Raw genomic sequence first — 12,346 nt, 5'->3', positions numbered from 1 at the left:
AAAAAAAAGAAAGGAAGGAAGGAAGGATAGTACCTAGTATAGGACCTACTTCTTAGTAAACATTACCTTCTTCCTCCCTTCTCCTTATAAAAATGATGTCTGTATTACTCTATATGGCCCAGATACAAAGCAGAATCCCACAAGACCAAGTCTCTATGTGCAACCACATATAAGAAAACACTTGCCAGATGCAGTGGTGCACGCCTATAATCCCAGCAGATTGGAAACTGAGGCAGAATCATCACAAGTTCAGAGCCAGCCTCAGCAACAATGAGGTGCTAAGCAACTCTGTGAGACCCTCTCTCTAAATAAAATACAAAATAGGGCTGGTGATGTGGCTCAGTGTTCAAGTGCCCCTGAGTTCAATCCCCAGTACACCCCCACCCCCCAAAAAAAAGAAAGAAAGAAAGAAAGAAAACACACCAGGCACTAGGGCTGTAGCTCAGTGGCAAAGTGCTTGCCTAGCACAAGTGAGGCACTGGGTTCAATCCTTAGCACCCAGTTTATTTGTTTAAAAATAAACAAAAAATAGAGGCATGTTGTCCATCTACAACTATAAAAAAATTAAAGAAAGAAAAGAAAACATTCCAGTGAAAACATGACATTTCAAAACTCTGGCTAAATTCAGCTCACCCCAGTCTCCAATTTTACTTCACAAAAGAATAGCTCTGGTAAATATTTAACTGTCCTTAGAATGCTAAGTGGAATGTATGAAAAGACAAAAATGCTCTCTGGCTTGGGAGAAGTTAGACAACATTCAATTGTAACACATCTTGTGCTTTCAAACATAGATTTGAAGTTAATAAATTGCCTTCACATATACACTTATAGTATTCCATCTTGTGTTGTGAACTCCATAGACTAGATTTTTTTTTTTTTTGTACTAAGGATGATTGAAGCCAGGTTGCTTAACCACTCAGCCACAACCCCAACCCTTTTTAATTTTTTTTTTATTTTGAGTCAGGATCTCATTAAGTTACTTAGGGCCTCACTAAATTGCAGACACTGGTCCCTCAATTTATGATCTTCCTGCCTCAGCCTCCCAAATCACTGGGACTACAGGCATGTGCTACCATGCTTGACTCACTGACTAGATTGGGCAGGGGGCAGGGTACCTCAGAGAAAACGTGGTTGCACTAACCTAAGGCAGGAAATCGTTAACCACCACTGAACTCTATAGATATGTTCTGTGGCAAAACACTTTCTAAAGGTAGACATCAAAAACAGAAATCCAAAAGGAAAGAATGGACCAACTTAACATTACAAAACTTAAAATATCTGTGTGATTAAACATCAAACAACAAGGAAAACACTACTATTTGTTATTCACATTACAAAAATCTATAACCTTAATACAGAAATCAATTAAAGATCTTAAAAGCATGGGGAATTCTATAAGATAACTGCCAACCTGAAAAAACAGACCATTCACAGAGAAAGAAATACAAATGGCAAAAAAGTTAAAAATTAGCAAGGGAGCTGGGGGGTAACTCACAGTACCAAAGGAAATCCAGCCTCAGCAAAAATGAGTCACTAAGCAACTCAGTGAGACCCTCTCTCTAAATAAAATACAAAATAGGGTTGTGGATGTGGCTCAGTGGCCGAGTGCCCCGGAGTTCAATTCCCAGTACCAAAAAAAAAAAAAAGTATTCACTTTTTGACCAGCAAGCCTACTTCTAGTAATCTTTCCCACAAAAATTAAAGAACCAGCATGTAAGACTAAATGTGTAAGGGAAAATGCATTATTATTTTAATAAAAGAATGGGAAATATTTATTAAGAGAATGGTTGAATTATCTTCATAATGGAATATTATGCATAAAATAAACAGTTTATTTCACTAACATGCACTAAACATTTCCCTAAGCACACCAAGTTGCATCTTGTATGGGAGGGTTGCTTTTGAATTTGGTTGCCTTCATATGCAGAGAAAGTAAGGCAAAATTGAGTTGAAAACTGACAACACTGCTTTGGTAATACATTTCTGTGAAGTGCATGCATTATTTAGCTGAGAGGTCATCAAATTGTTGATTCACTTGCACACGAGCATTTAAATCTGTCCAGAGGCCTTTGGGAAAATAACACAACTTTCCATAAACATTCACTGGAATAATAAATAGTGAAGAAAATCTAAGGTGGATGATTTTCTGCATAAATCTTTTTTTTGAGGGCTAAAAATATCTTCTGTGTTTACCTAAATAAAGTAACAGTAATATATGTAGCTTTTCTGTCTAGAGTTTCTCAATGGTTTATCTTCAAAAAACAAAATATATTGTCTGAACAAATTTATTAATATTATTATTAGTAGTGTTTTTGCATTGTTGGGGATCTAACTGAGGACCTCATGCATGCTAGTATTATTTATTTTTGAGCATATTGTGGCCTCTAAATGAATTGCATCTGTGTTTTCAAGCATATTCATGCTTGTAATCTCATTTTTAAATGTTTTTCTATTCAATTACCACCTGAGATCTTTTTTTTAAATCAACAAACCCAGCATGGTGACACACACCTGTAATCCCAGCTACTTGGGAGGCTGAGGCAGGTGGATCACAGATTCCAATCTCAGCCTCAGTAATTTAGCAACACCCTCTCTCAAAATAAAAAAGGGCTGGGGATAGAGCTGATTGGTAATGCCTCCTGGGTTCAATCCCCAATACCAGAAAAAAACTTAGCAAAACCATTTGCCCTCCAATAAATATATATTAAGTGTTTACAAAGTCAGGAACTTGCCAAGCATTATTTAAAACTAACTCTCTCCCCCTCCCTCCCCGCCCCTCTCTATTTTTGTTACCAGGGATTGAACCCAAGGGCACTTAACCACTGAGCCATATCCACAGCCCTTTTTATTTTTTATTTTGAGATGGGGTCTCACTAAGTTGCTTAGGGCCCCACTACATTCCTGAGGCTCGCTTCAAACCTGTGGCCCTCCTGCCTCATTCTCCCAAGCAGCTGGTATTATAGGCATGCACAAGTGTATCTGGCTGTAGTCACTATTTTTTTTAGAATTTTTTTATTTATTTACTTCATACCAGGGATTGAACCCCAATTTTTTTTTAAGACTTTCAAACATAAACAGAAGTAGAAAGAAAAGTATAATGAAACCAGATATACTTTTTATAATTTCAATATCAACTCAAAACCGATCTTATTACATCTGTACCCCAGCCACATCCCTCCCTTCCAGATTATTGTGAAGCACTTTCTGGATATCATATAATTTTGTCCATAAACATTTCAATATGTAACTACAAGAGATAGGGACTTCTCTACAAAAATTCACAATATTACTAGCTCTACTAAACATACTCACATAGACATATATTCATATAATTTTTCATGTTATAGAAATGGCTGGGGTACAGCTAGCATAATCAGGCCCTGGGTTCTATTTTTATTACAACAGAAGAAAATATATTACATATTCTCTTCTATAACCTTTGTAAAAAACTTACTACATTTTATAGAGCTTTCCATGTTAGTAAATATAGATAATTTCAATCCTATTGTATAGAAGTTCCATGCTCCATTTAACCAGGATTCTATTGTTGGGTTAGGGGTCTTGAGCATTTCATTATTATAAATGATGCAAATTGAATAGCAAAATTGAGTGAGTCAATTAGCATGAATCACTTCACAGAGTGCTCAGCAAATAGCAAGCTCCTTATAAATGTTAGTATTATTTTTATATTGTCAAATTACCCTGTGTTAAGGTTGAACTAATTTATATTCCCAGCAGCAGGGGTGAGGGGGCTTATCTTCCCTAAATCCTCACTAATTGTATTGTATTGTTTGTTTCTGGTGCTGGGACTGAACCCCAGGCCTGTCTTACCATGCTAGGCAAGACACTAGTTGCATGTATTTTTAAAATTAGACTAAAAAAGGAATGTCATTTTAAAAATGCAATCACCTAACAATAAATCAATCATCTAAATTCATTTCAAATGCCAATTATATTTAAGCCCTGCTTAAAGTAGAAAACTTTATTTTTAGACAACCCCTTATTAACAGAGTTTTGGGTGTTGAAAATTCCATGGTTTGTTTTTGAGCATTTTGAACCATTATATCCAGTTTGGTTTACCTTCCTGTACAAAAAGAATCATTTTTTTTTTCTTTTTTGCCCAACATGGTGGGGAACCCTGTAATCTCAGCAGCTAGAGAGGCTGAGGCAGGGGGATTGCGAGTTCAAAGCCAGCCTCAGCATTTTAATGATACCCTAAGCAACTCAGCAAATTTATAAATAAAATATTAAAAAGGGCTGAGATGTGGCTAAGCAGTTAAACATGCCTGGATTCAATCCCTGGTACCAAGAAAAAATCATTTTATATTCTTCTAGTTTTACTGAGGCATATTTGGCAATGATTACCAAAATCAAGCTAATCAATATATCTGTCATTTCAGGTAGTTACTCTTTTTTAGAAAAAAAAAATTTATATTTTTCTATTTTAGTAAGCTTTTTCACCACTTTGACCAAATGACCTGACAAGAAGAGTTTTAGAAAAAGAAAGTACATTTTGCACTCACAGTTTCAGAGGTTTCGGTCCATAGACATAAGGCTCCATTGCTCTGGGCCCCAGTGAGGCAGAACATCATGGAGGAAGAGTGTAGTGGAGGAAAGCAGTTCAGAACATGACACCAGGAAGCAGAGAGCGAGCAAGCTCTCCTCACCACAAAGTATATACCCTGGCCATACATGGTGGCATGCACCTGTAATCCCAGCAGTTTACAAAGCTGAGGCAGGAGGATCCCAGATTCAAAGCCAGTCTCAGCAAGCTAGCAAGGCTGGCTGTAAAAGCAGTCCATTTTAGGCTTTGAATATAGCCCTCGCTGCTCTGCCACTGTGACTTAATTTTTAAAGGACATATATCCCTTCCTCTCTCCCTCCTCCTCCCTAATCTCTCCCCTAATCTCAGGGAAAACAGGATCACTTTTCTTCCCCATCCAAGGCAGAATTACCTGTTCTTGAGGACACACCCACCACACGAAGGAAGTAATTAAGACTTTGGGGATGGCACCTGAAGATCTCCAAAGTGACTACCAAATTAAGAAGCGTGAGTGCATATGAGTGAATTAAAACTCTAACAGAGAACAAATAGAGTTTAGCCTTTGCATCACCTGTTTTAAAAGCCCCCTGGTTGTCCCTGATGGGCAGAATACAGCCTCTGTGATAGGAGTCCTCTGGGCTTCTCCTTTGCTACAAAGCAATAAAACTTCTTTTTCTTTTTTCTCAAAACTCTGAACTCATTATTGGACTGGCATCAGGGACAAGGACCAAACTTTTGGTAACAAAACCCTGTCTCAAATAAATAAATAAAAATAAAAAGGGCTGGGGATGTGGCTCAGTGTTTAAGCACCCTTGGGTTCAATCCCTGTGACATAAAACAATATACATACATTAACAAAATATAATGGAGATATTATTTTTAATGTTGCCTTGCTGAAACAAGGCCTCAAAACCTGGTTTAAAATTTTCTCATCTCCACGGAAATTTTCAGTAAAGGACAAAAGATTTCTACAATTTGAAGAGAAACCAGAGTATACAATGGAGATATTCTGTACTCTTAAGTTTCTTTCTAGTCCTAGACTTCATTTTTTTGTGTGTTCCTTTAGTGTACATCCCACCATTGTAATGAATTGTTTAATGTCTTTCTTCTCTGCCAGACTGAGAGCTCTATGAAGGCAGGAAACTTATTTTAACATTATAGCCCCAGAATTTAGGGTAGTGCTGCCAGGATAGTAATTGCTTATAATCTATTTGTTCATTGTTTCATTGTTCCCTGAATCTTTCAGTCTACTTAAACTGGATCACTGCGAGATATATATATATATATATATATATATATATATATATATATATATATATATATATGATTTTAGGAAATCCGGCCTAAGTCTCCACTCAGTGTTATTTGAATGGGATCTAGTGATATATATATATATATATATATATATATATATATATATATACACACACACACACACACACACACACACACACACAGAGTTATATATAGTAAAGTGAATTTTTTTGTACTAGGGATTGAACCCAGGGGCACTTAACTACTGAATCACATCCCTTTCTTAATTTGTTTATTTTATTTTGTATTTTGAGACAGGGTCTCCCTAAATTGCAATGGTTGGCTTTGAACTTGTGATTCTCCTGCCTCAGGCTCATGGGTTGCTGGGATTACAGACATGCCACGTGGAGCACAAAAGTGAATTTTAAAAGACAGATCACATATTTAGTGAAAAGGGAACACTCTTAATTAGGAGCCCTGGATTCTAGTCCCATCTCTGCAGTTATTTTAATGGTGGCCTTTCAAAAGTTCCTTAGTATTTGTGGACCTGGTTCCTCGTCTGTAGTTCCTACATTAACTCTACAAATATGTACTGTCAACTGCATGCTGGCACTAGCTTAAGTGCTAGGGATTTAATAAATGCTTACTCTACACTTGAACTTTTGCTAAGGGGATCATGTGCACAATCTCATAATCTTCTGTAAAATAGACACTTTTGTGTTATTTTCCAAACATTACTAGAAAGTGGTTGGGGATTTAGCTCAAGGGCAGAGTGCTTGCCTAGCCAATGCAAGGCCATGGGCTCCATCCTCAGTATTGAAAAAAGTTAGGAAAACACACACACATATATAGCAACCAAACTTTACAAAAGAAACCAAAGCATAAAGAGGTGAAGTAACTTTCCCTGGTTATCAAAAGACGGGACGACAGGATTGGATTCCAGGCAGAGCGACTTAAAACCCCATTCCATAACAACTGTGAATCCTTATTCTAGAATTGGATTACTATTTTAATGGCCTGCATTTTTATCTGAGCCCGGGTATACAGTGTGGAGCACTCTCTGGTCGACAAAAGGGTAAAAGAAGCTGGGTACTTTAGAGAAACCATCTAAAAGAGTGAAACTAGCGCAGCAGGAAGCAAAGCTCTTCGGCGCCGCCGGGGCAGCCTCTCAGCAGGGTAGAGAAGAAGTGGGAGGTGTCATCGAGTTGTACGCACTCACGCTTCTCTGGGCGTCTCATTGGGTACTGATGAACGTTCAGGTCACTCCAGCCCTGCGCGTTTCTCTGAACTCGACGAGGGGCGGGGAGAAAAGGCACGCTGCGTGCGCGCCGACCTTTTCGACGTCTGCGTGGGAAGGCGGCACCTCCGCCCGGCGCAGAGTTCCTCTGCCCCGCCCCCCTCCTTCGGAGAGTCAGCTTCCTTGATCTCCCCACCTTTAGCTATACCAACGAGAGGACACCGCCAGCATCTAGAGCAGCCCGGCTAGGAGCGGGACTGAGTAGCAAGAACGTGAAAGGAAGCCGTGCCTTCCTATCCCCAAGCCATTCTAGACACGGGTGAGTGCCAAGGTCTACCTCCCCACCCCAAACTCACCCCGGAGCAGCTGGCCCCTCCGCTTCTCCGGGGGAGGCCTGGGCCCTAGCTTGTTCCCAGCATGCTCTATGCGGGATGCCCGGGCAGGTGCTGAGGGAGAACCAGTGAGTTAGAGAGATGGAGAGCCACCTTCTTGGTGGCGCTCCCTTGGCACTAACATGGGGTCTTGGGGTGACCCTGTCCTACTCCTCACTTCTCCATTTTGTGGTTCTCCCTTTTACATAATCCACCTCACCCACCTTTACCTTCTAAAGCTACCACTTGGATAGTTTTTGCCTTGTTTCCGCGCGCAGTTCTAAGTTTCCGTCATGTTAAAAAATTCCTATCCTGTGCAGCCCCCAGTGTTACTTTTTTTTTTTTTTGCCTCCCCAAATAGGAAAAAAAAATCCTGAAATAATTGGTGAAAATAATCCTGTAAAATTTGTAGATTTATTGCGTTTTAATTAATATTTTCTCAGCCAGGAGTAGGGTCCCCACCAAGAAGAATTCCGACACACGTATGCCATAATCAAGCAAAGAGGCGTGTGAATTAGCATATATTGGCCAAATGAAAACTGTGTAATACAAAATGCCAAAATCCTATATAAATTAAGTTTAGAGTGTATCTGACAATTCTTTAATTAAGCAGACCTTGTTTTTTGTTGCTTCTCACTTCTTGGAATTGTTTATTGATCAAGTTCTGTGAATGACACAAGAGAACTAACATCCTTCTTCTTTCCCCACCTCACACTCAGGAATTACATCTACCAATCTATTCCACACCTTGGCCTGATAGCAGTCAAAGTCCATTTCCTCTAGAAGAAAACCATGGGAATGGTTTCCTTGTAGCAATGTGGTGCTGTTGGGTGCAAAACGTCATCAGAGGGCTGGGGTTGTGGCTCTGTGGTAGAGCACTTACCTTGCATGCATGGGGCACTGGGTTTGAGCCTCAGCACCCCATTAATAAATAAAATAAAAAGGTACTGTGTCCATCTACAACAAAAAAAATTTTAAAGTCATTAGATGCCACATTTTTTAATTTATAGGAAACAAGGTTATTCAGGAACTCATTTATTAAATTCTCAATAATATGGTAGAAGCACTGTTTAGATTATTAGTCCTTAATTGAAAAAGAATTAAACAGGTCAGGAGATCTGAGTTCTAGTCTACTAACACTGACTAGTTTTGTAAGTTTGGGTTACTTAACCTTGCAGTCCTCCATTTCCCTATCTGTAAAATGAGAAAAATGCCATTAGGTATCTTCTAAGGTTCCTTTCAACTTTGAGAAACAAGGGGGAAATCTAAATAGCTCACTAGAGTATTTTTTGTGGAGATAGAGAAGAGATTGGGGGAATTTTCAGCCTTTGCATAGACGTGTGCATACAATTTTCTCAGTAGTTGTATTTAATGTTTTCTTTTAATTTCTAATTGAAATGTATGTGTAGACTTTTCCCATTTTACTTACCCAAAGAAGAAAATGCCTTTTGAGGAAGTACTAATGTTTATCAATGATCCCTATGCCTATATTTATTTATTAGCTTCATTTTCATTGGGGGCTTTTATTCCATCATTAGTTGGGATGAGGCGAATCACAACCTCTGGGACAGGAGTCTCCTGTTTCTCCTTTGCTAGCAAAGCAATCAAACTTTCCTTTTTCTCAGAAATAAAATGGCTGGGATGACTTATTGGAAACCCATAATCTTAGGAACAGGAGGGTAAACATTAACAATACACATTGAAATCTATCAATCTCAAGAAACTTGATTTAGATATACTCAAAACACATAAGACATTAGCCATCAGTTAAAAAAGCAAAGGTCGAAAAGAGAAATGTTAGCACAGATGCCATTGGTGATTTGCCAATTATAGGTGATTTATCTGTTCAATCTAAAGTATTGATCTAAAAGTCCATTTATATCTTCAGAGGTACTTAAATAATATAGTGCAAGATTGGGGTACAAAATTCTTTAAAGAATGATGGACAGATAACCTCTGTAACATTGGTTTCCAGGGCTAATACCTTGATTTAATGCTTGGTTAATTAAATCCTTATAGATAAAGTACAAAAATAACCTTCCCACAGCAAATCCTCCATAGAGGAATTTCTGCAGAATTATATTTTATACGGAATAGAAGTCAGATACCATTGAAAACTAAAGATTCTGAAAGTGCTTAATATTGTCTGCAACTAAATTGATTTCAAGCTTGGGATTTTTTTTTTTTTTTAGCATTAAGAGCAAAATGTCAGAATAAAGTAATACCAAACCAAATGACTAGACTTAAGTATTTTAAGGGTCTTTTTCTTCTTTATAGGAAAAATGCTTTCTGAAAGCAGTTCATTTTTGAAGGGTGTGATGCTCGGAAGCATTTTCTGTGCTTTGATCACCATTCTAGGACACATTGGAATTGGTCATGGAAATAGAATGCATCACCATGAGCATCATCACCTACAAGCTCCTAACAAAGAAGATATCTTGAAAATTTCAGAGGATGAACGCATGGAGCTCAGTAAGAGCTTTCGGGTATATTGCATCATCCTTGTAAAACCCAAAGATGTGAGTCTTTGGGCTGCAGTGAAGGACACTTGGACCAAACACTGTGACAAAGCAGAGTTCTTCAGTTCTGAAAATGTTAAAGTATTTGAGTCAATTAATATGAAAACAAGTGAAATGTGGTTAATGATGAGAAAAGCTTACAAATATGCCTTTGATAAGTATAGCAACCAATACCACTGGTTCTTTCTTGCATGCCCCACTACATTTGCTATTATTGAAAACCTAAAGTATTTTTTGTTAAAAAAGGATCCATCACAACCTTTCTATCTAGGTCACACTATAAAATCTGGAGACCTTGAATATGTGAGTGTGGAAGGAGGAATTGTCTTAAGTATAGAATCAATGAAAAGACTTAACAGCCTTCTGAATATCCCTGAAAAGTGTCCTGAACAGGGAGGAATGATTTGGAAGATATCTGAAGATAAGCAGCTAGCAGTCTGCCTGAAATACGCTGGAGTGTTTGCAGAAAACGCAGAAGACGCAGACGGAAAAGATGTATTTAATACCAAATCTGTTGGGCTTTCTATTAAAGAAGCAATGACTAATCATCCCAACCAGGTAGTAGAAGGATGTTGTTCAGATATGGCTGTTACTTTTAATGGACTGACTCCTAATCAGATGCATGTGATGATGTATGGGGTATACCGTCTTAGGGCATTTGGACATCTTTTCAATGATGCATTGATTTTCTTACCTCCAAATGGTTCTGATAATGACTGATAAGTGGAAAAAGAGCATGTGTTACTATAGCGGTACATACTTTTTTTTTTAATCTGGTGGCACTGGTATAATTAGACATTAAAGTTTATTAGTATGTTTTTAAATAGGGTGGTATTTTTTCCTTAAAAGACAATTTAAATGTGTTAAAATGTTTTAAGAATAATTTTGCAAATAAAGGACATATTTATAAATATTTATGTGATAAATTCTAAACATTAAAAATTTGACATATTTTTGCTAATTGGTTAGAAAAATTTAACATGTCTTTTTAACTTTCTAATATATTCAAGTGAAATATCTAGTTGTGAATTTGTGATTAAAGCAAAACTTTTAGCTCTGTATTTCCTTTACTCCTAATGTAGATTTATGTTCTAAGCCACCTCAGGTGCCAGTGGATGTGCCCTCTCAGAATACACAACCAAGCAACCAAGGAAATGTTCCTATCCACTATTAAAGAAAAGTTGAATCCTATCCTTGTGAGAAAATTTAGTGGTATTCCTCAGCATACACAGTTTCTATGTGACTCTGTATTTTGGCATGCAGATACTGAAATTGGAGAGGTGACTATAAAAAATGTAATGTCATTTAACTGTTGTTTCAGTAATCAAGCTCTGAGTAGAAACTTAGATAAAAAGTGAATCAGTTAAAATTTATATATTACTGTTAGGCAAATGAGTTCTGTGGAAGTCTGCAGAATTTGTTTGGGCCACCTGACAGTTTCATTTTAACTGAGTCTGTCATATTTTTTGTTTATTTTTAGTTTTTTTTGTACTTGCTCAAATTCTGAAATTTTTCTCATTTAGTGGTTGCACCACACATAACTGTTTTTGCTGTGGAGGCCCTAACCTTGCACCCACATTGCATTACCATACCATTTACCTAATATCAGTGGCTACCCAAAATCTTTACACAGTGGTACCAGATACAATTGTTCCTGCATTACAAATGTGTGAAATACATGGAGCTGATTTGTCCAATAATCTGGCCAGCACATGGTGAATTAAGTCAGATCAATAAGCCCCCATAGGGGCTGGGATTGTGGCTCAGTGGTAGAGCGTTCGCCTAGCAAGAGCGGGACCCAGGTTCAATTCTCAGCACCACATAAAAATAAAGGCATTGTGTTATATCCATCTACATCTAAAAATAAGTAAATAAATATTTTGAAAAAAAATAAGCCCCTATAGGGTATGAGACCATTACATTTTAGGTATCAGTATTTCTTGTAGGGCTGGGGTTGTGGCTCAGAGGTGGAGTGCTCACCTAGCCTTTGTGAGGCACTGTGTTTGAGCGTCAGCACCACATAAAAATAAAATAAAGTGGGTGGGGGTTGTGGCTCAGTTGTAGAGTGCTTGCCTAGCATGTGTGAAGCACTGGGTTTGATCCCCAGCACCACATAAAAATAAAAACAAATAAAGGTATCATGTCCATTTACAACTAAAAAAATAAAGTTATTGTGTCCATCTATAACTAAAAATTAAATATTAAAAAATATTTCTTGTAGCAGACATCATGATGCTAATGGTCTCCCACAGCTTTAGCAAACTAGAAAGAGAATTTCCTCAGGAGAGCTGTGGGCTTCAAATTACTGATCCTCATAGTAGTGTGTCAAACCCTTTGTTTTAATTACTCTGATCTTCCTCACTGGGACGTTTGGTTAAGATGAAACACTAAAAAAAAAAAAAAAAATTAAAAAGATGAAACA

At 37.7% G+C, this 12,346-nt stretch overlaps 1 protein-coding gene and 1 pseudogene across 1 annotated transcript; one reads left to right on the top strand and one right to left on the bottom strand.

The window, feature by feature from the left end:
- Positions 1–5,430: 5,430 nt before the first annotated feature.
- LOC124076893 (U5 spliceosomal RNA) lies at positions 5,431–5,538 on the bottom strand (annotated as a pseudogene).
- A 1,624-nt stretch (positions 5,539–7,162) lies between these two features.
- On the top strand, positions 7,163–11,115 carry C1galt1c1 (C1GALT1 specific chaperone 1). The gene is made up of 2 exons (XM_046420907.2): positions 7,163–7,353; positions 9,683–11,115. Exon 2 carries the CDS (start codon positions 9,688–9,690, stop codon positions 10,642–10,644), a length of 957 nt encoding a protein of 318 aa, XP_046276863.1. The 5' UTR covers positions 7,163–7,353; positions 9,683–9,687; the 3' UTR covers positions 10,645–11,115.
- The last annotated feature ends 1,231 nt before the right edge of the window (positions 11,116–12,346 follow it).

This window comes from Marmota monax, unplaced genomic scaffold (genome assembly GCF_021218885.2).
Source record: "Marmota monax isolate L192 unplaced genomic scaffold, Marmota_monax_Labrador192_F-V1.1 WCK01_AAM20220418_F8-fsc00155, whole genome shotgun sequence".
Classification (NCBI taxonomy): domain Eukaryota; kingdom Metazoa; phylum Chordata; class Mammalia; order Rodentia; family Sciuridae; genus Marmota; species Marmota monax.
Note: the sequence above shows the minus strand (reverse complement) of the source record. Positions and strands in the feature narration are given on the sequence as shown.

Excerpts from the sequence above, each read along its gene's own strand:
- C1galt1c1 (XM_046420907.2), top strand. The coding sequence starts at position 9,688 with ATGCTTTCTGAAAGCAGTTCATTTTTGAAGGGTGTGATGCTCGGAAGC.